A 21,911-nucleotide genomic window follows, 5' to 3' on the forward strand; every position below is an offset into this window, starting at 1 on the left:
AAGTCCTAGCACAGCTTGAACACAGGAAGACCAACCTGTAGCCTTTGGGCCACAGCGCCTTTGCACCTCAGCGAACCTCACAGAGCTTTGTGATACAAGCATCACGTCTTTGAAGCAGAAAACACGCTGCGCACGCAAGAAAAACTAAAAGCAGGCAGTGTTTTGTCATTGAAACGAAGTGGGAATTAAGACAACGGACTTCAGGGTGAGGTGAAAAGATTTTTACATACCTGCAACTCCAACAGTCCAGATTTATTTCTTAGCTCGTGGGAAGGCTGAGTCTGAGTGAAGCTTTCAATTCAGTCAAATCAAAATGTTGTTTTAGTAGACTTTGTGAGAAAGAGGACAAAACAAGGTTCTTCCGGTTGATAAAGTGCACCAAGTACGGGACATACAAGTATGACAAAGGGATGGGCAAAATGGCTGCCAAATAATATCACAATATTTCAACATATTTTATGAAAGATGTGAAGATCAGCTTTAGGAACATTATTTGCAAAGGCCAATGAATGAAACGCATCATCAATGGCAAACCATGTAAAGAGGAATACCTGAGTAAGGCACTACATATCTTCTATGTAATTTCATTCATACGATTGCTAAGAAATGAACGAAAGAATATTATAAACATGCTACTATCAGGAGGTCAGAGGTCAGTGTTAAATTGCACGTGACCCTAAGATCAACCTTTCCATTTTTGTTAAAAATGTGGATTTTGTAAGGTCACAGATTCGAACTGGTGAATGGAAACCCTCTCTGATCAGTGTGTGTGTGTGTGTGTTGTCTTATATGTGTGTCCTCTAAGGTCAGTAAGAAGTTTAGACGTAAAAAACAGTGGTGGGAGCGAGGCCAAGATGAGGGGTGTCTGTGGTCTGAGTCTTGTCCCTTCTCTTCACAACACATTCCAGACACAGCCTGTTTTGTAGTGTTGTCTTAAAGACATTGAAACGTGTCACAGTCTTCTAATTGTGTGCATTTAACACTTCTCAAGGTTACTCGGCCCCTTTCATTCACACAGCAGATGATCCGGAATGTTTTCTCACGTTCCTTGCGGCTGATTCCACCGCATTAACGTACAAATATGTTATGTATGTACAAACTGAACTAGATATAACACATGGATTTTGTGGGTACATTTCCTAAGCAGGCCCTGATTACATGCCCTTTGGAAAACTTTCCAAATTCTGTTTTAATTTCCATGCAAATTCTGGGCACTGACCATGTGATCATTGAGAGTCATTTCTGATTGGCCAATCAAACACAGTCTTGCCTCTGAAAAGTAGAGAACGTGTAGAGATTCTCACCACAGCGATTTCGCCAAAATGACACCGACAATGTTCGCGTTGTATGTGACCTGTCTGCTCTTGGGGAGAATGGGTAAGTTTTATCTTTTGCGCATATGTGTTGTCTCTTTTTTTTACTTCAAAACAATGCTTCTGATATGCTCTGCAATACATTCTGTGTTCTACAATGTGCTCCCAGTCATGCATGTGTGAAGTTAATTGCGCATTTGCTTGGTCTCCATTTTCTCCTCAGCTGATGCGACTGCTCTTGAACTATCATCATCATCTTTGCGGTTCCTATCAGTAAGTGTTGGTGAAGACGTGACTTTGGAATGTTTCTATGAGGATAGTATTGCGGTGATGTTTTACTGGTATAAACAAACTCTGGCACAGAAACCACAGCTGTTGTCTCAATTCTATAAGCATGAAAAAAATGGCACTTTGAATGGAGAATTTAAGAAAGATCCACGCTTTCAACTGGAAACCGCGACTGGTAAAAATCACTTGAAGATCTCAAATGTGCAAATTTCAGACTCAGCTACTTACTACTGCATAAGTGACTATACATTCGAATTTGAGTTTGCTGAGGGCACTATTGTCAGTGTTAAGGGTTCAGGTTTGAACATCCAAGCTTTGGTCCATCAGTCAGCCTCTGAGACCATCCGGCCAGGAGGCTCCGTGACTCTGAACTGTACAGTACACACTGGGAGCTGTGATGGAGAACACAGCGTGTACTGGTTCAAAAGGTCTGGAGAATCTCATCCAGGACTCATTTACACCCATGGAGGCAGGAATGATCAGTGTGAGAGGGAACCCAACACACAAACACACACCTGTGTCTACAACTTGGCAATGAAGAGGCTGAATCTTTCTCATGCTGGGACCTACTACTGTGCTGTTGCCTCGTGTGGACACATACTGTTTGGAGACGGGGACAAGCTGGACGTTGAAGGTAAGCAACTTCCTTGCAAAGATTATCTAATTTGTTAAATAGCGATGGATACTTTCTGATCAAATTTGGTGAAAAACCGAAAGCTCTGTAATCCTCATGTTCATCTGCAGTTGAGGGGGACTCTCTTGTCTTGGTGTATTTCTTGAGTGGAGCTTTGACATTCACCACCATCCTGGTTGCTTTCCTGGCTCACAGAGCATATACAATGCACAAGACAAACAGCTGCCAATGCACAGGTAGGCTAAACTGCCATTCTTTACATTTGATAGCATGTGTTCAAATTACATGATGAGCAAAAGCGGTAAGGAACTGGATGAGCTGATATGATTCATTAAGACAAGAGCAACAAGAGTCTATATATGTGTTCCACCACCACTTAAAGACATCAAGTGAAATTGCTTTGTCCGCACAGGCTTTTTGCTTTGGTTAATTAATTCACTTTTTTTACATAGAGCTCAGAAATTAAAGCAGTATGTTCTATAAACTGTTGGAGTCCTCACGTTTGCACTGCTGCACGACTTGCTGGTGTGTTCCGGAGAGGTTTTAGTCTGGTCTTCATTGATTCATTTATGTTAACATGCTGGCTTGCCCTGCGGTCCCTTGTGTGTCACGTTTGAGAAGAAATCAGAAGAACTGTTTCCATACTTTCAGTCCAGACTATCCAACTAAGTCAAAAACAAATGGTCCTCTCACCACAAGCAGAGTGAATTTTGAAGAAATTTTGTTGTTGAAGCCTTTTGTTGTTGCTGTTGTTTTTTTCACAACCAGACTCTCAAGCGAGATCCTCAGCTGCCTCAGCTCCCAATGCAGAAGTGAGTATTCTCAAAGTGTTGCAGTGTAATGCAAGATGACGAGGATGAACACAAAAGAGCACAGAGCAACACCTGTACAATTTGCATATAATATATATTATAATGTATTGCAATAAGTACTACATACCCTTGTGAGGACTGACTGTAGATTGTGAATCAGTGGCCGATGGTCATCGTGTCAGACTGAAATTTGCCCCCGTTTCTGTTACTTTGACTACCGCTTGAAATACAACAAAAAAAACCTCAACAGGAGAGTTTGACATAGTCTTCACAAAAGACATGTAAATCTTAAGCTTCACAGACAAAGTGACTTTTGCAGGGCAATCAACACTTTTATATTTTATCCCCAGGCTCACCAAGATGCACACAACCTCCATTATGCTGCTTTAAAGAGGAGCAAGGCCAGCAGACCATCAAGACAGAGAGATGACACCTGGAGTGAATGTGTGTACTCCAGTGTAAAGCAGTAGACCTGACGTGTTTCATTTGTCTTATTAGAAGGTGACGGTTTTGTCAGATTTCACCTCCTTATACCGAATGTAAAGATTTACCCTCCAAAGCACCAATTAAACGCCTTCTTTCATGTGATCTAGGTGCCATATTTCCACTCTCACTAAACTCGCTGTCAACAACACAGCCAGCCAACGTGTGATTCATAAAATACACATGTTGCACGCGACCCGATAGCGAGCGCCCACCCTTCGTGTATTGATAATGCATGCCTGTTATTCTTCGCAGGTTGTTTACTGTAAATGTGCTTATCGTGCACCACAAACCTTGAGGTTTTAGCCTCTGTGTGGTCGGCAGTCAAAGGGTAGCTCTCGATACTCTTTGGCCATGTACTTTTCTAGGCCACTTGGCTCTCTTTGTCTTCGTGGTTTCGAACAGGAAGTCACTGCAGTGTTTTCATGCACAGCAGCCACACGGTGTACCTTTAATGCCCGGACTATTTTAAGAAGAGCAGAAGAAATTATTTTAGCAACCAAACTTATACGTTCATTTGCAAACATTTACAGAGTCTCTGTAACACATTTCCTTTTATGATCAATCCTTTAAACCCTGATTATTTCTAAAGAATAAGACTGAAGACATCACCTTGGGACATACTTTCAATGTTACATGCATAACCTGAGAGTAACCTAATGAGTTATTTTTAACACAAACCATTAACAGAACATTAACTAGCACAGGTAACAATGCCATCGCCCACATTGCGACAGAACGTCGTAGAGCTTGATTGCATGTATTGAATGAAAGAGGAGAAATCAGATGAGCGGACGTCTCTCAAGAGACCTGTTTGAGGTCTCTCAAGGTCAGGTCTCTTACTGTAATGCATTCAAGGCAGCACTGAACATGCGCTCATTGTTTCCAAATCAGGATATTTGGTTTGGTTTGGTTTTACTTCTCGTCAAACAGTCTTTTTCATTCAACATGGCAAAATGACACACAATGACACCTCTGAGGTTCGCCATGTATATGACTTATCGGTTCTGGGTAATGATAGGTACGTTTTCTGTTGTAATAACTTCTATAAAACTGCCCACTGTATTTTTTTCTGAAACAGGAGCATTGCTGTCTGATTTCACTTTAATATACTGAATATTAAGTCTTACCTTGCAACAAACTAATAAAACAAGTGCTTCTTGATACAGTATAACCTATGTTCTCACTATAACTGTAGTTTACAATGTTGCTAACACACAACCACACACAACTCCTCTCTGTGGTGCCTGTGGGCTCAGGTAGTTGAGAGAGAGCGTTCACGCTGGCAAATTAGCATCAAAACAAAAGCAGTGCCCACGCCGGAGGACCTGCAGGGAAACAGAAAAATCTGTTATGCTGCACGGCTGGAAGCAAGAAACAAGCCACTTTCATCACTGAGAGTGCGTACATAATCACGGAAACCAGCCCCACCCGTCTGTTTAACACCCCCTACTTACTGGGAGATGCTTTGTCATAGTTATGTCTCGTTTCCTGGTCGTAATTTAAACCACGACACTGGTACAGTGGGCACACTGGAAGATTAGTTGATGTCATGGGGAAGCACATTAGAAGAAGGAATTTGTGCATACACATGCTTGCTCCAAAAAAATTTTTTTTTTGGTCCAGGTGGGATTTCTCTCTGTCTTAATGTTTCCCTCTTCACCAAACAGAAAAAGGCTAGCATGCTCACATTTCAAGTATTTTTCACGTACTATACAATCTTTCATTCAAGAGGGACATTATCAGCAAGCCAAACACCGAGCATGATCGATGCGGATGTGACTCCTTCCGGGCAGAGCTGCATACTCGGAAACAGCAGGGCTTGTCTTCTCAGGTGGGTGGCAACAAGACCCGCCAACGCGTATGTTCTGAACACACATTTTCAACATGGCAGATAGTGAGTGTCCGCCTTAAGTTTACTGCTGAATGCCTTTTTGTTTCACGTTGTGCTGATTGTGCACCACAACCCCAGTGATGTCAGGATCTCTTTTTAGCCTCCAAAGATCGGCTCTCAATATACTTTGGTCATGTGCTCGTCAAGGACCCTCTGTTCTCTTTGTCTTATGGTTTCAAACAGGAAGTCTCTGCAGTGTTTTCATGCACTGCAGCCACACAGTACAACTCTAATGCCCAGACTGTTTTAGTAGATTATATCAATAAATCACTGTCAAAAAGCTAAAATAGCATTTAATGAAATGATAACTAGTAATCTACACATAGCAGCTGTGTAACATTAATGTGTATGCAATCAATCACTGCACTGTTTTTAATCTTCATCATGCATCATAGAATGCAGTTTAACTATGTTGCCAAAAACCCCTCGAGACCAACCTTGCTTAGGGAGCTGCACTTTGCCGTTGGCCTGAGCTTCTTTTCATGTCCTCCCACTGAAATCGTATTTCTGCCTGACACAAAGGCATTGCATTCACTGTCATATTAACCAAGCAGTGGCCACAGTATGTGTGCTTGTGAGAAGCAGCGGAAACTGTTCACATCCCCATGTAATGTCATGAGCAACACTGGCTACTTTCCACAACAACGAATAACCGCTGCAAAGAAAATACACATTTCAGCCACGCAAGGCTCTAGGGATGGCAGCGTCGGTTGGTTGGTCTTTCGATTATCTCAACAACTATTGGCACAGATTAAAATTACATTTTGTGCACACACTCATCATCCCAAGAGGATTAATCCTACTGACTCTGGTGATCCCCTGACTTTTCCTGTAGCGCCCCCATATCCTGTGAAATACCTCAACATCTACTGGACTGATTGGCACAAACTGACCCTACTGACTCTCCATCTAGCATTGATGGATGCATTGCGATCAAATTTGCTACACACATTCATCTTCCTGCGCCGCTGTGCCTAAGTATGGCCTAAACGAGCCACAAGCGTGGCTGTAGACTCTTTGGTGTATTGTAACGTTGAGTTACAACAACGCGCCACCCTCTTCTTCCTGTCAGCATTGATTCTTTCTTTCTTTGGATAAAGCTTCAAGTCCCCTGTGTTCCACACACAGGCAACAGCATCTCACACAAACTCACAGTCCACACAGCGGAGAATGATGGAGAAAAGTATGGACATTGTAGAGAATGTGAAACACCTCAACAAGCCCCAACTGATGAATGGGGTCATTGTAAGGTATGGCAAAAATATCAAATAAGGGGGAAGACATCACATGGTATTACAGATATTTAATCCTTACAAAGATCCAATAATACCCCCTAACCAGGAACATTTGTGCTGGCTCGATCTAGCACAACTTCAGCATTCATCTTTGTCACTCCTGTGGTGAGGGTGGTGTTAACTCGTGAAAGGTCGGTCCATCGGTGGAAACTTAGGTCGTAGCAGAGCTTGAACACAGGAAGACTGAGCTCTCGCGTGAAATATCTGATAACTTTGAAATGCAAACAACTGGCTTTGTTGAATAAAGTGTGAGAAACATTTCTCCTTGTGGAACAGGTGAGTAGTCGGGGGCTGGGGGCAAGACGCGGGCTGTATTTTACATTGAAGCAATACATTGACCAAAGATTTTACCCCACCCCTGGCCAAGTTGTTTCAGCTGCCACCACTAAAGTTTAAAGCTTACTAAGCCCTCATTAAGCATTTCATTTATATAATCAAAAGATCTCTGTGGTGGATGATAGAAATCACACCCGCACAATAAAATGAGGTGTTTGCACTTGTGTGGAGCTTAGCAGTGTTAAGATTTAGTAAACCAAATAACTTCATACAGTATCAAGTGTGATTCAGTGCCTCTTCAAATAGTTCAACTAAGTCTTTTAATTCGTTGAGGTTTCTACATTAATCTAAGAGGAAATGTCTGATATATCTTGTGTCTTTTGTCTTTGTATTCGCGCTTGGGTCTCAAAGCCCTCCCTAAATATCCGTTGGAACCTTGATGAGCTTTTTGTGCTTGCTAATGAAAGTGAATGATCTGTGGACAAGAGAACTCGAGTTGAGCATTACTAGACTCCACTTGTTCTTTTCACCAAGTTATGACAAGTAATATTCGAGTAATATTGTGGTTCTAGTACCTCTCTCCACGTGCCTTGACTGGTGAACCAAAATTGACAATGGGGGGGGGGGGGGGCACTGTTTCCACAATAGGATATTCAGTGTCACCTCTTGTTAGCCAATCAAACACAGTCCTCTCTCTGAGAGCAGAGTTCGTATGGAGGTTCTCTGCATTCATCAAGACATTTTGATCACGATGACATCTCTGAAGTTTGCTTTATATCTGACTTGTCTTTGCTTGTGGAGAATAGGTAAGTGGGGCCCTTCGGGGATGTATTTGTATCCTTAAAAACGTATATTCATTGTCGATATAATTTCTAATCATTATGAGGAACCTCTCACATTACATTAATTGTGCACTTTCTTTGTCTCTTTTCTATTCAGCTCTGACAGCTAATCTTAAATCTCCCTTGTCTGCGGGTCAAGAGAGTGGTTTTGTATCAGTTAATGTTGGCGAGAGCGTGACATTGCCATGTTTCTACGATAGTGACACGGTTGCTGCAATGTTTTACTGGTATAAGCAAACGCTGGGAGAGAAACCAAGGCTCATGTCTAGCTTCTTTAAGCATGAAAAAAATGGCACTTTTACTGATGAATTTGAGAACAATCCACGCTTCACACTGGAAACTAAAATTGGTAGAAATCACTTGACAATCTCGGATTCGCGCATTTCTGACTCAGCTACTTATTACTGTATAGTTTGCTATGCATACAAATTTGAGTTTGCTGAGGGCATTATTGTCAGTGTCAAGGGCTCCGGTTTGAACATCCAAGCTTTGGTCCATCAGTCAGCCTCTGAGACCATCCGGCCAGGAGGCTCCGTGACTCTGAACTGTACAGTGCACACTGGGAGCTGTGATGGAGAACACAGCGTGTACTGGTTCAAAAAGTCTGGAGAATCTCATCCAGGACTCATTTACACCCGTGGAGGAAGGAATGATCAGTGTGAGAGGGAACCCAACGCACAAACACACACCTGTGTCTACAACTTGGCAATGAAGAGGCTGAATGTTTCTCATGCTGGGACCTACTACTGTGCTGTTGCCTCGTGTGGACACATACTGTTTGGAGACGGGGCCAAGCTGGACGTTGAAGGTAAGTCATTTTTCTAGCAGAGAATTATGACTACTGCCATATCAAATTTTATATAAACACAGATACAACAGCTGAAGGTATAGCTCGAGGCCGATACTGATTTAACAATATATATATCGGATGATAGTATGTATGATACAAACTGAGACTAGCTCTACTGAAAGGTTTGCAATGTCTCCTGATGCCCGGCTATCTGCAGGTGAGGTGAACTCTCCCGACTCTCTTGTGTATTTCTTGAGTGGAGCTTTGGCATTCACCGCCATCCTGGTCGTTTTACTGGCTTTCTCACTGTGCATGATGAACAAGAGAAACAGCTGCCAACATACAGGTACACACTGGTACAGTTTTTTGTCTGACCGATCGTATTCACTGATGATGGATTTTGAATAAAGAGCTTTTCCTGTGTTTCACAACAGAGTCTCAAAGAGTTTCTGCTTCCACCACAACAAATGCCGAGGTGAATATTGTCTATTTAAAGATGACTGCTAAATGAACATTCTGACACATTTAACATCACAGCATGCATTTTTTTTTTGTTACCAGGGTTATCAAGATGCAGACAACCTCCATTATGCTGCTTTAAGGGATCACAGGGCCAACAGATCAAGAAAACAGATACACAGCTCCGAGAGTGAATGTGTGTACTCCAGTGTGAGGCAATAGAGCTGCACATGTTTCATTTGTACTTGTTTGTGTAAGATGTATTTTTAACATCTTGAGAAATGATTGAGTGAGTACATTGTCTTAAAATACAAACAGTTTTGCCAACATTATACATATACAGCTGTCTGGTGTGTGTGTGTGTGTGTGTTTTTTTATGTGCTGCAAAGGTGCCATATTTCCACGATCACTATACCTGTTGCATAAGTCTCTCAGTGCAGAAAACATGAGATGTGTAATTTTATTTCACCAAGTCCAACCTCAACCGCTGACAATGTGCGTGTGTGGCGTATTAAGCCTCACAGAAACCGGCAACATGTTATTCTCTTGATGTGAAGGTACCAGGAATAGAGCATCCAACTGGGAAATGCTGTATGCCTTAGCGATTTTTTTTTATAGCTTCCCTTTGTGGTGTACAGTCAAAGGATCTCTGTATGCTTTGCTAAGGGTCGGACATATGCATATTTCCGAACCTCTGCCCTCTTTGTTTCTGTGCCTGTGTGGTTTCATGCAGGATGTCTTCACACTGTAAATTTGCTTTCTACAAAAGCAACTATGTATTTGTCGTCCTTTAATTGTTTTAGTTGATCATTTTTCAATGAAACCAGGAAATTTAAAAGGCCAAATTCAATGATGCTGTACAACGTGGGAAGGACTCTAATGGAAATAAATCATTAACTATTTTGTGCTTCATAATCCATTGTTTTCAACCAAATGCAGTACTGTGAGTGTACATTTGGTGTATCTAACAATCTTAACCCAATCATGTTACTCTTTGACACTGAGGAAATGTGAGTGTGTGTGTGTGTGTGTGTGTGTGTGTGTGTGTGTGTGTGTGTGTGTGTGTGGTAATACGATGCTGTGAAGTCATTAAAGACATCACCATTTTTCTTTCCTCTACTCTCAAGCAACAACCCACGAAACCACCTTCAGATCAGATCACAATCAGCCAACCATCAGCATCTGGATTCAATCTCTGGAGGCAGTACCTCCAAGTTAGTTGTGTTTTGAACACACCTGGAAATGTTTGCAGGTGGGAAGCCAGTCGGGGGGGCCATGTCCTTGTAGGTGCACTAGTTTGTGTATCAGAGGAGGCACATGGCTGCCCTCATCAAGCCAACAGTGACAGGGACTACAGTGCACAGGGAAGCCTAAGGAGGACAAAGTCTCTTATAAAACAGCATGTTTAACTTAACTTTATCATTTTGGCTGCGGACACAGAAATGAAGCAGTCATTTCACTGAGACCTGTTGACTTTGCAGGCATTTTGCTGTGTACCTCTTTCATTGCAGCGGCCTTTGTGGTTTTTAGCAGGATGTACAGTAGAGGCGTTTGAACTGTTAGCGAGCCTTCAGACCGAAAACAGTGGGCTGCGCTTGTGGGGGTGTGTTGTTTCAGGTTCCAGTGAGACGATGAAACATGATCCAGGAAGTCCGGTTAATGCATTTAAAGGCTTATCAGACGCCAGAACAGGATTTTACAACTCTGGAAAGCTGCAACTATTTCATCTTTCATCACAACAGTCGCCAGGTAAACAGTAGAAAGTAATCTACCAGGAATGTGTGCTCGCGTGTATGTCATTGGCTGGCACAGCGCCTTGCCAGGTGACGTTGCATTGCAGGGGGTCAACCCCCAGGTCCAATGTACTGGCCTTATTCAAATGAGTGAGAGGGCTCAAGTCTGTCTGAACACAGCCTTACATAGATATCCGTAAGACCACTTAAACTTCAAAAAAAGTGTACGTATCAGGTCACATTTAATTGTACTACAATGTCTAATATTGATGTTAATATACAATCAAATTCTAGTGATGACAAGAGCTGGTTGCGTACGTCACTTTGAAACATCAGAATACAAGTGTTCTAATGGGTCCAGTGAGCTCCTTCAGACCTAAAGTATGGGTAGGCTTCACCTCCAGATGACACACACCAATGATCAAGTTATGTTTGTCTTTTTTAACAGTAAAAGTTGTAAAATCACATACATCATTTACTATTTTATGTGGCCTTTCCCTTAGCGGGGATTTGACCATTTTAATGCCAGGGCTGTGCAATGTTCCACCAAAACAAGTCCCCCCCCCCCAGACATTATTTTGTAACGGCACTGTCACTGCATCCTGGGCTTAGCACCACCCAAGACGACTGTGATTGGTTTTACAGAGGAATGACGACGGGTCGAGCCCGACCCAACCTTTCTCCAAAGTGTGGAGAGGGTCCACGCGAGACTACATGGGAGGAGACAGCTCCTTGAAGGCTAAAGTCAGGGAACAAAAGCCTCCTTGCACGGTTAACGCCACAGATTACATGAATGATTGTAGCATGATTGTCTGCAGGCGACAAGTGCACCGACACGTATCTGGTTTACGGTAAATCTCCCTGCAGAGGTGGGTATTCACCGTATACCTGCCTCTACGCATCACTACACCTGTGACTGGCAGAGGAAATGGGGGTTGACCCTGACTGACTGATCTGGTCTTTGTGGGGTGTGTTGCTGGGATACTCATGCTGAAGAGCAGGGGGAAGTTAACATGCTTTGCTCTGTAGGATCGTTTTCATGATATACAGCAGGAGTTATGAATAGCTAATTGTTGCATTTTGGCACTGCTCCTACTATGAATGCAAAAAAAGAAATCAACCTTTACCCCATGCTTTTGTTTTGTAACTAACACTAATACCAGTAATACGTACTAATACTAGCAAAACTACCAACAAAAATTCTTAGAAACACTACCTAATTGAAATACTATTTAGAGTACTATTTACTACAACAAAAACAATGGATAGAGTACACTAGTTGCATAGGGCATTCTGACACATCAGAGTACAAAGTGCTCTAACAAGCTGGAACAAGCTGACATTTAGTTTTGCCTAATTTTGAATATGCTACCAAGACGAATAGCCATTATCTTCTGCATATACTTCTCACCATGTCAATCTTCTCAAGAGCCAAGCATGAAACCATAGGTGGAAGTGAACATGTGATCATGTTTCCTAACTATGACATACTTAAGGCTGGCCAATCAAAGACAGTCTTGTCCCTTAAGAGTGGAGAAAGCATCCAGATTCGTTTCATTCGACATAAGAATTCGAACATGATGACATTTCCAAAGTTTGTTTTCTATCTGACGTGCTTGATCATGGGGAAAATGGGTGAGTTGTGTTTTTTATAGTTTTATGGATTTTAATATAATGATTACGCTAAATTCTATAAGATTTAACAAATTGTGTATTTGTCTCTCATTTCACTTCAGCTCAGATGACTGATATGAAATTGTCCTTCTCTGTTCGTCAAGAGGGACGTTTTGTATCAGCTAACGTTGGAGACAATGTGACTCTGCGATGTTTCTATGGCGGTGATGATTCAGCATGGCTTCACTGGTATAAGCAAACTCTGGGAGAGAAACCAAAGCCCGTCTCTACCATCTATGTCTATGACAGAAAAGCCACCTTTTATGATGAATTCAAAAACAATCCACGCTTCACACTGCACAGTGAGAACGGAACAAATCACTTGACAATTTCTGATTTGCGCATTTCAGACTCAGCTACTTATTACTGCGGAACTAGCTATACATTTGTCTTGACTCTTGCCGAGGGCATTATTGTTACCGTAAAGGGTTCGAGCATCCAAGCTTTAGTCCATCAGTCAGCCTCTGAGACCATCCGGCCAGGAGGCTCCGTGACTCTGAACTGTACGGTACACACTGGGAGCTGTGATGGAAAACACAGCGTGTACTGGTTCAAAAAGTCTGGAGAATCTCATCCAGGACTCATTTACACCCGTGAAGGCAGGAATGATCAGTGTGAGAGGGGACCCAACACACAAACACACACCTGTGTCTACAACTTGTCAATGAAGAGGCTGAATCTTTCTCATGCTGGGACCTACTACTGTGCTGTTGCCTCGTGTGGACACATACTGTTTGGAGACGGGGCCAAGCTGGACTTTGAGGGTGATTAACTTTCTAGCAGAGGTTGTCTCATTTGATGAATAGTCATTCAAACACACAGGAAACACTGAAAAGCTCTGTTTCTGATATCTGTCTCTAGGCTGTCTTGTGATAAATAGCTATTGAGGGTTACTCTCCAATCAAACTTTGTATGAGCACTGAGATAGAAGCTGAACGCTCTCTTTCTATGTTGGGCTCTCTGCAGATGAGGGGGACTCTCTTGTCTTGGTGTATTTCTTGAGTGGAGCTTTGGCATTCAGCATCATCCTGGTGGTCCTACTGGCTTCCTTAGCACACAAGATCGTCAAGGAAAACAAGTGCCAGTGTACAAGTAAGTGTTTCTGTTTGTATCTGATAGCTTGTATTCACTAAATATATTTTTTTAATAAAAGAGTATTTTCTTTGTTTTGCAACCAGAGTGTCAAGCAAGATTATCAGCTCCTTCCACAACAAATGCAGAGGTAAAATTTATCTTAATAATCCATTAATTCCCATTAACAACTTTTTATTGCACAACAACCAATTGTTTTGTCAATATGTTTTGTGTCAACCACCAAAAGAATATTGACAAAACATGTGTCAATATTTTTTTACATTTCTGTCAGGTGCTATATCGTAATCCAGTTCTACATATTGTGTTACCAGGGTTACCGAGATGGAGACAACCTCCATTATGCTGCTTTAAGTGATAACCTGCCCAACAGATCAAGAAGACAGAGGAACAACACCGAGAATGAATGTGTGTACTCCAGTGTGAAGCAGTAGAACTGGACATGTTGTTTTTTACCACATATGAAAAAATTGTCTCTCTGATCAAACCAGTACATTTTTGTTTTGCCCTTTTCTTTTTAACTCACCTCTGTATGTGGCTTTGCGTGTGCATTTTATGTCATTAAAGATCAAATGTGTATCAAAGTGACTATTTTACTGTTTGCATGGTGTTGCAGACAGGCCTCCGTCAACAACTAGAGGATACAAGGTTACCTGGGACATTTTACATCTGCATCTTCATAGTCTGAGTCTGAACTCTGACACCTTCACCTATGCTTTTACCACGACAGGAGAAAACAACTTCATTCAAAATCACTGAGAATACCCACATCCTCTGCCCACATCCTCAAAAGTAGAATTCTCTATAGCTTCTCTGTAAGTAAAACTGACTTGACTTAGTGGGGTGTGTTATGGGAATGATAACGTTGCAGAGGACAGGGACGTAATCAGGCATTGCTTTACAGACAGTAGAAGGGCACAGCCTAAAACCCTATACTGGACGTGTTCCAGAGTGCTTTTCAGCCGTCTGACGTCTGATTTAATAGATGCACTTACATTTAAAGGTACCCTGTGGAGTTTTTAACCACTAGTAGCGCTGTGGAGCAGTGTTTTACGAGTGGCTCCCGCATTGTGTTTGTATCGTGCATGCAAACAAGAATGCACATATGCACACACGAGCATTACACATTCGAGCTGACGGTGGTAACGCTCAAAGAAGCGTAGCGATGTACCAACAAAGGCAAGCACGACGACGACCGCAAGCTGGTGACCATGGATGTAAACACTCCACGACTGAAAATGTTTTTTTTTAAATTGGCTTTACAGATGTTTTATGAGGAAACAAACTCACTTTGTTAGATTTCATTATTATTCGTTAGTCAGATAGAACTGATTTGACTTGACTTCTGCTCCCAGTCCAGTACAATGGAGGTAATTGGAACTGAATGACTGATAATGACACTTCCTGTGCACAGCAACAAGTTCACTGTGTCTTTTTACCTGTTTATATTGGGTATGAAGATCTTTTTCTTTTCTTTTTTTTAAACCGATTATAAATCTAGTGCAGAGATGGGGAGCTGTTATGTTCTTCATATATCTCTCGCCAGGTGAATTCTTCCTGAAAACAAAACAAAAACGTGGCAGTGAACGTGTGATGTTTCTTAAGTAGGCCATACAGTACAATGCCACTTCAGGTTGGCCAATCAAACACTGTCTTGTGTCACTAAAGAGTGGAGAAACCATCGATGTTCTTTTCATTTCACACAGCAGTTTAAACATGATGACATCGGCAGTGTTCGCCCTCTTTCTCACAGGTCTTTTCTTGGGGGAAATGGGTAAGTTGTGGTTTTGTCACTCAAACTTGTATCTTTTAGTTTACGATCACTCATACTTGTTTCAGTTGTTTCAATTATATCTTTAATGTTCTCATTACGCTGAATTCTGTCACATCAAATTAAATGTGCATTTGCTTTGTCTCTCATTTCACTTCAGCTCGGACGACTGATCTGAAAGTGTCCTCATCTGTCCGCCAAGAGAGTGGTTTTGTGTCAGCTAATGTTGGTGACAAGTTGACTTTGCAGTGTTTCTATGAAGGCGATGTTGCTGCAAGGCTCTACTGGTATAAGCAAACTCTGGGCCGGAAACCAAGGCTCATCTCTAGCTTCTACATGTTTGATAAAAATGGCACTTTCTATGGGGAATTCAAGAACAATCCACACTTCACACTGGATACTGAAAATAGTAAAAATCACTTGACAATAACAGATTTGCGCATTTCAGACTCAGCTACTTATTACTGCATAAGTTGCTATTTATACACGTTAGAAATTTCAGAGACCACTATTGTCAGTGTCAAGGGTTCCAGTTTGAACATCCAAGCTTTGGTCCATCAGTCAGCCTCTGAGACCATCCAGCCAGGAGGCTCCGTGACTCTGAACTGTACAGTACACACTGGGAGCTGTGATGGAGAACACAGCGTGTACTGGTTCAAAAAGTCTGAAGAATCTCATCCAGGACTCATTTACACCCATGGAGGCAGGAATGATCAGTGTGAGAGGGAACCCAACTCACAAACACACACCTGTGTCTACAACTTGGCAATGAAGAGGCTGAATCTTTCTCATGCTGGGACCTACTACTGTGCTGTTGCCTCATGTGGACACATACTGTTTGGAGACGGGACCAAGCTGGACTTTGAGGGTAAGTAACTTCCTGGCAGAGGTTGTCCCATTCGATAAATAGTCATTCTTACCCCCTTATCAAACACACAGGAAACACTGAAAAGCTCTGTTTCTGATATCTGTCTCTCTACAGGTGAGGTTGACTTGGTGTATGTCTGGAGTGGAGCTTCGGCACTCACCACCATCCTGGTTGTCTTACTGGCTTTCTGGGTGTGCCTGATGAACAAGAGAAACAGCTGCCGATCTTCAGGTGACTGGTCCTTTCTGTATCTGACCGCTTGTATTCCCTCAACATGGCTTTTGAATTAAAACCTTTTTTTTGTTTCACAACCAGAGACTCAAGCAAGATTTGCATCGCCCTCCACTGCAAATGCAGAGGTGAATAAAAACAGTTGCACAATACAGTGCTGCCCCTACATTGTTATCATTTCTGCGAAGAACAAAATGATTCAATGGTATATGTGACATATATTTTCTTACCAGGGTTACCAAAACACAGACACCCTCTATTATGCTGCCTTAAGTGCCAACCTGCCGAACAGATCACGAAGACAGAGGGATCAAACCTGGACTGAATGTGTGTACTACAGCGTGAAGAAGTAGAACTAGACATGTTACATTTGTACTTTGAGTAAGATTATCCTCATTGGTTTTTACCCAAATCATGTATGTGGTTTTATATGTGAATTTTATGTTGTTAATAATAATATTAAACATAATCAAAATCTGGAACACTTTGAGTTTGAAACTATTTGTGTGCACGTGTTCAATCCTGCAGTAACGCAGGATTCTTCATAGATGAGCGGCTGATGGCACCATGTTTATCTTGGTGACCTCACCCACCCAAATAAGTGAGTGAGCGGTGAAACTCAATTGTTCTGGTGCCAAAGTAAAATGGCAGAGGAAAGGTTTTTTTTTTTTTTTATTGACCTAAAAACATGAGGCTCTACCAAGCACCAACTTCCTGGTCTGAAAAGTGAATCCAATGCAGAAGTGCCTAAAACGTGCATTCTTTCTCATGGCCAACAGGGGGTGACTCCACTGGTTGCAAAAAGAAGTCAGCTCATGAGAAAATGACCCTACTTCTCACTTGATTTATACCTCAGTAAACCTTTTTCGAATAAGTTTATGGTCTCATTGCCAGTTTGAAGTCTTCTTCAATACAGCATGATGTTTATTTTGTAAATGAAGGTCCCATTTAGAGTAAAATAGACAATAAAGCAGGGTATGCTTAAGGGCGTGGCTTCCTTGTGATTCCTTGGAAGTCGCTACCATGGTGACCTATCAATCACAACAGCGGCGTTCGGGTGTACTAAAAGACGCTCTAAGCAGTAGGTTGTTCATTATTCCGGTAAGTACATTTACAAGCTAACTTTGTTAGCAGCTGCTTCGCCTGGTGTAGCCAGGAGCCGGGTGCAGTCAGGTTGCCGGTACGGGTGGGCGTGCATAGTCTCCTTAGGGTTCTCCACCCTCTCGCCTACATATGGTCACTTCTGGTCTCCAAAAAACCAAGATGGCAATGGTCGAAAATGCCAAACGCGGGGCTTCGAAACGGTCGTCCACAAACCAATGGGTGAAGTCAGGGTGACAACGTCCACTTCTTTTGTACAGTCTAAGGGCTCTACTGGTTTGTTTGTCTTGCAGACACTTATGCATCAAGTTCTGTTTGGAGTTTGCAGTTGGCCTTTCTAATCACAGAATTGAACATACACATAAAAAAACATACAATAAACACAATTAAAGTCACAGAACACTCATGGCACATTATCTATAAGGTGATAAGGGGTGTCATTAATCAGTTTACACGTTAAAAGAAGGTGAAGGCCCTGTAGATATTGGTGTCGTTTGAGACAAATACACTTGTCAATGTGAAAATACATATTTTCTTTACTCATTTGTAAGATGGATATCATTGGTTATAGTATCTGTATCGGCCGCAAAGTACAGATAATCATTGCTCTTCATTATTGGCCCTGAATTTACACATCTGCAGACTGGACAACTCTGAACAGGACAAGCGCATTGTGTTTCTCAGAACTGAGGGTGGGTGATAATATTTGTTCTTTCTCCACCTCTCTGGGTTTCCTGTGACACCTTTTTGCTGCTTCTACAAGGCTAATTTCTTTGACCGCATTTCCCCCTGCTTTTAGGATTCATACTTCATGTACATCGTACACATTATACACATCCATGTCCTGCCCCCCTCTTCCTGTGCACAGTTTGCCTCATAGAGCAACAGACGCTTGCCATTTGTGGATGCAACTTCGGGAGAAAGTAGGAGTGCTTGTTTTGATGCACTGGAGCTCCCAGTTCATGCAAACACGGCAGAACCGCTGTCACATAAAGGTGAGATTGCAAAGACAGGCCTGTTTTGAGATTGTGGTCTTATTTTGATTAATCGCGCAGCCTTAAATGAATACAATTTTGATTATAATGATCAAAGCATCATACATTTTATATGTATTGTAAAAAAAACCAAAAAGAAATGCCTCTTCAATACAGCACACAGTGCAGTACAGTGTTGTTTCTCCATACTTCAACTTGAGAAGAGAGCTGAGTCTGTCAGTATGTACTATCAAGTATGTAATCATTTTTTGTTACATGTTAAACATAATCACGATCAGTCCATTACCAAATGTTGAGCATTAATGCACTGCACTGCTTCTTGTTACTGGTGTATTTACATTGGACATGAAGATAAGTTTATTTTTCAGTGATTTAAACTCCAATGCAGAGGAGCCGTAACGTTCCCAGTATATTTCTCAAAATGTGAACGTTTTCTCAAAACTTCACACTACAGGTGGCAGTGCATGTGACCATGTTTCCTACACAAGACATACTCTGCCACTTCAGGGTTGGCCAATCAAACGCATCCTTGTCTCTGAAGAGTGGAGACACCATCGCTATTCTCCCATTCAGCACAGCAGTCTGAACACGATGGCACCTCCAGTGTTTGCTCTCTGTCTCACATGTTTGTTCTTGGGGGAAATGAGTAAGTTGCAGTTTTTTAACTCCAGCTTTTATCTGTTAGACTGCATGATCAAACCTCACACAAGTGTTTCTCATATTTTTAAATTTGCTTTGTCTTTCATTTCACTTCAGCTCAGACGACTGATCTGAAATTGTCCTCATCTGTTCGTCAGCGGAGTGGTTTTGTATCAGTTGAAACTGGGGACAACTTGACTTTGCGATGTTTCTATGAAGGTGATATTGCAGCAAGGCTCTACTGGTATAAACAAACTCTGGGACAGAAACCAAGGCTCATCTCTAGCTTCTACAAGTATGAAATACATTCCACTTTTTATCATGAATTCAAGAACAATCCACGCTTCACGCTGGATACTGAAAACGGTAAAAACCACTTGACGATCACAGATTTACGCATTTCTGACTCAGCAACTTACAACTGCGTTTCTTTTTCATACAATATACAATTTTTGGAGACCACTATTGTCAGTGTAAAGGGCTCTGGTTTGAACATCCAAGCTTTGGTCCATCAGTCAGCCTCTGAGACCATCCAGCCAGGAGGCTCCGTGACTCTGAACTGTACAGTGCACACTGGGAGCTGTGATGGAGAACACAGCGTGTACTGGTTCAAAAAGTCTGAAGAATCTCATCCAGGACTCATTTACACCCATGGAGGCAGGAATGATCAGTGTGAGAGGGGACCCAACTCACAAACACACACCTGTGTCTACAACTTGGCAATGAAGAGGCTGAATCTTTCTCATGCTGGGACCTACTACTGTGCTGTTGCCTCATGTGGACACATACTGTTTGGAGACGGGGCCAAGCTGGACTTTGAGGGTAAGTAACTTCCTGGCAGAGGTTGTCCCATTCGATAAATAGTCATTCTTACTCCCTCATCAAACACACAGGAAACACTGAAAAGCTCTGTTTCCGATATCTGTCTCTCTACAGTTGAGGTTGACTCGGTGTATGTCTGGAGTGGAGCTTCGGCACTCACCACCATCCTGGTTGTCTTACTGGCTTTCTGGGTGTGCCTGATGAACAAGAGAAACAGCTGCCGATCTTCAGGTGACTGGTCCTTTCTGTATCTGACCGCTTGTATTCCCTCAACATGGCTTTTGAATTAAAACCATTTTTTTGTTTCACAACCAGAGACTCAAGCAAGATTTGCATCTCCCTCCACTGCAAATGCAGAGGTGAATAAAAACAGTTGCACAATACAGTGCTGCCCCTACATTGTTATCATTTCTGCAAAGAACAAAATGATTCAATGGTATGTGTGACATATATTTTCTTACCAGGGTTACCAAAACACAGACACCCTCTATTATGCTGCCTTAAGTGCCAACCTGCCGAACAGATCAAGAAGACAGAGGGATCAAACCTGGACTGAATGTGTGTACTACAGTGTGAAGAAGTAGAACTGGACATGTTACATTTGTACTTTGTTTTTGAGTAAATTTTACTTCCTCTTTTGAGGTGTAATGCAGATTTTGATTTAAGTTTGAACTAATTATGCTTTTGTAGCTTCATTGTGGTCTAATTCAATTGCTCTGTGCTTTGCTAATGTGTATGTGTATATATTAGGAGAGTTTGTTTGTCTGAAGCAGGATATCTCCACAATGTTGCCTTGTTTCTTTGCACATACATCATGTTTCTAAAATTATAAGGTTATCTGTAACACATGATTTTGAAACTTAAATATATTTAGAAGCGCAGACTCATTGATGCTTTAGAAGTCACTCATGGGCTTTAAATATCATTATCATTATGTTGTTAATGAACAACATGAATAAACATGATCAAAATCTGGAGCACTTTGAGTTTGAAACAGCACGCATCAAGTTCTGTTCTGAGTTTAGCGGTTGGCTTGTGCCTGAATGGATGGCTTTCTTATCACAAAACTGAACATACACAATACAAACATGCACAGTAAACACATTCAAAGTCACAGTACACACATGGCAGACACACCCAACATTACACAATACCTTCCACTATGCAGCACCAGCTATGGCACTGTACCAAGAGTCTAATGTGAAACACTAATGTTGGCAAAAGGGTGTGTGGGCACCTGCCACCCAGTGCTGCGACTCAGCATGTGTTATAAAGTGCGATGGCTGATGGGATAACGGAATTCTAAGCTTCACTAAATACTCGTCTCTTCACTGCTTCATGCAAAAATCAAAGGGGGAAATAAACAACACTGTGAAAGCGATCCACCTGATGAGTGCTACAAAACAACCCTATAGACTGTAGACAGCAAATAAGCCCCCGGTGAAAGTACACTCATTTGTTTCAACTTCGCTGTGCCACCGGCAAATATATGAATCAATATTTAGCTTGAAGTCAACTTTGACGAACTCGAAAATGTATCTGTTCCCAGAAAGCCAGACAAACGTACTGTAGCGCCAGCTCACACTTACAGATAAATGCTACATTCCTGTGATACACACAATTGACACTTTTCGCGAGCTCTCGTGAACAACAGTTGCGGGAAGGCAATGAGTAGTGTTTGTCCGGCAAAGCATTAATCTGTTGTTTTGGAGTGGTGACCAGAGCCATATCTTTGGCTCACGCGGGGTAGTAAATTATAGCCTCCGAAGTCTTTTTAAGGATCCAGCTGGAAATCGAAAAAAAATAAACTGGCTGATGTTCCGGACTAATTCGCATTCGCCGATTTTTCTGGCAATGTCAGGCTAACACAATACATTATTTGCCAGTGAAGTAGTAATT

The 21,911-nt window shown here is 42.0% G+C and overlaps 5 protein-coding genes across 5 annotated transcripts; all 5 read left to right on the forward strand.

Annotated features, from left to right (window-relative positions):
- The first annotated feature begins 1,322 nt into the window (after positions 1–1,322).
- LOC139305709 (immunoglobulin kappa light chain-like) lies at positions 1,323–3,593 on the forward strand. The gene is made up of 5 exons (XM_070929647.1): positions 1,323–1,377; positions 1,537–2,235; positions 2,346–2,471; positions 3,004–3,047; positions 3,398–3,593. Exons 1-5 carry the CDS (start codon positions 1,323–1,325, stop codon positions 3,515–3,517), a joined length of 1,044 nt encoding a protein of 347 aa, XP_070785748.1. The 3' UTR covers positions 3,518–3,593.
- A 4,153-nt stretch (positions 3,594–7,746) lies between these two features.
- On the forward strand, positions 7,747–9,331 carry LOC139305716 (uncharacterized). The gene is made up of 5 exons (XM_070929654.1): positions 7,747–7,801; positions 7,935–8,645; positions 8,845–8,973; positions 9,062–9,102; positions 9,189–9,331. Exons 1-5 carry the CDS (start codon positions 7,747–7,749, stop codon positions 9,306–9,308), a joined length of 1,056 nt encoding a protein of 351 aa, XP_070785755.1. The 3' UTR covers positions 9,309–9,331.
- Positions 9,332–12,396: 3,065 nt separating this feature from the next.
- On the forward strand, positions 12,397–14,072 carry LOC139305752 (uncharacterized). Its single transcript, XM_070929696.1, has 5 exons — positions 12,397–12,454; positions 12,556–13,257; positions 13,460–13,585; positions 13,672–13,715; positions 13,900–14,072. Exons 1-5 carry the CDS (start codon positions 12,397–12,399, stop codon positions 14,017–14,019), a joined length of 1,050 nt encoding a protein of 349 aa, XP_070785797.1. The 3' UTR covers positions 14,020–14,072.
- Positions 14,073–15,301: 1,229 nt separating this feature from the next.
- Positions 15,302–16,886, forward strand: LOC139305608 (immunoglobulin kappa light chain-like). The gene is made up of 5 exons (XM_070929506.1): positions 15,302–15,359; positions 15,517–16,224; positions 16,339–16,455; positions 16,540–16,583; positions 16,689–16,886. The coding sequence occupies exons 1-5, from the start codon at positions 15,302–15,304 to the stop codon at positions 16,806–16,808; spliced, it is 1,047 nt and encodes a 348-aa protein (XP_070785607.1). The 3' UTR covers positions 16,809–16,886.
- A 2,256-nt stretch (positions 16,887–19,142) lies between these two features.
- On the forward strand, positions 19,143–20,659 carry LOC139305711 (uncharacterized). Its single transcript, XM_070929649.1, has 5 exons — positions 19,143–19,197; positions 19,308–20,012; positions 20,127–20,243; positions 20,328–20,371; positions 20,477–20,659. Exons 1-5 carry the CDS (start codon positions 19,143–19,145, stop codon positions 20,594–20,596), a joined length of 1,041 nt encoding a protein of 346 aa, XP_070785750.1. The 3' UTR covers positions 20,597–20,659.
- Positions 20,660–21,911: the final 1,252 nt, after the last annotated feature.

This window comes from Enoplosus armatus, chromosome 23 (genome assembly GCF_043641665.1).
Source record: "Enoplosus armatus isolate fEnoArm2 chromosome 23, fEnoArm2.hap1, whole genome shotgun sequence".
Classification (NCBI taxonomy): Eukaryota; Metazoa; Chordata; class Actinopteri; order Centrarchiformes; family Enoplosidae; genus Enoplosus; species Enoplosus armatus.

Coding starts and splice junctions, on each gene's coding strand:
- LOC139305709 (XM_070929647.1), top strand. CDS start 1,323: ATGACACCGACAATGTTCGCGTTGTATGTGACCTGTCTGCTCTTGGGG. Junction 2,472..3,003: donor AAACAGCTGCCAATGCACAG/GTAGGCTAAACT, acceptor TTTCACAACCAG/ACTCTCAAGCGAGATCCTCA. Junction 3,048..3,397: donor CCTCAGCTCCCAATGCAGAA/GTGAGTATTCTC, acceptor TTTTATCCCCAG/GCTCACCAAGATGCACACAA.
- LOC139305716 (XM_070929654.1), top strand. CDS start 7,747: ATGACATCTCTGAAGTTTGCTTTATATCTGACTTGTCTTTGCTTGTGG. Junction 8,646..8,844: donor GGCCAAGCTGGACGTTGAAG/GTAAGTCATTTT, acceptor GGCTATCTGCAG/GTGAGGTGAACTCTCCCGAC. Junction 9,103..9,188: donor CCACCACAACAAATGCCGAG/GTGAATATTGTC, acceptor TTTTGTTACCAG/GGTTATCAAGATGCAGACAA.
- LOC139305752 (XM_070929696.1), top strand. CDS start 12,397: ATGATGACATTTCCAAAGTTTGTTTTCTATCTGACGTGCTTGATCATG. Junction 13,258..13,459: donor GGCCAAGCTGGACTTTGAGG/GTGATTAACTTT, acceptor GGCTCTCTGCAG/ATGAGGGGGACTCTCTTGTC. Junction 13,716..13,899: donor CTTCCACAACAAATGCAGAG/GTAAAATTTATC, acceptor TTGTGTTACCAG/GGTTACCGAGATGGAGACAA.
- LOC139305608 (XM_070929506.1), top strand. CDS start 15,302: ATGATGACATCGGCAGTGTTCGCCCTCTTTCTCACAGGTCTTTTCTTG. Junction 16,225..16,338: donor GACCAAGCTGGACTTTGAGG/GTAAGTAACTTC, acceptor GTCTCTCTACAG/GTGAGGTTGACTTGGTGTAT. Junction 16,456..16,539: donor AAACAGCTGCCGATCTTCAG/GTGACTGGTCCT, acceptor TTTCACAACCAG/AGACTCAAGCAAGATTTGCA.
- LOC139305711 (XM_070929649.1), top strand. CDS start 19,143: ATGGCACCTCCAGTGTTTGCTCTCTGTCTCACATGTTTGTTCTTGGGG. Junction 19,198..19,307: donor TTTGTTCTTGGGGGAAATGA/GTAAGTTGCAGT, acceptor ATTTCACTTCAG/CTCAGACGACTGATCTGAAA. Junction 20,013..20,126: donor GGCCAAGCTGGACTTTGAGG/GTAAGTAACTTC, acceptor GTCTCTCTACAG/TTGAGGTTGACTCGGTGTAT.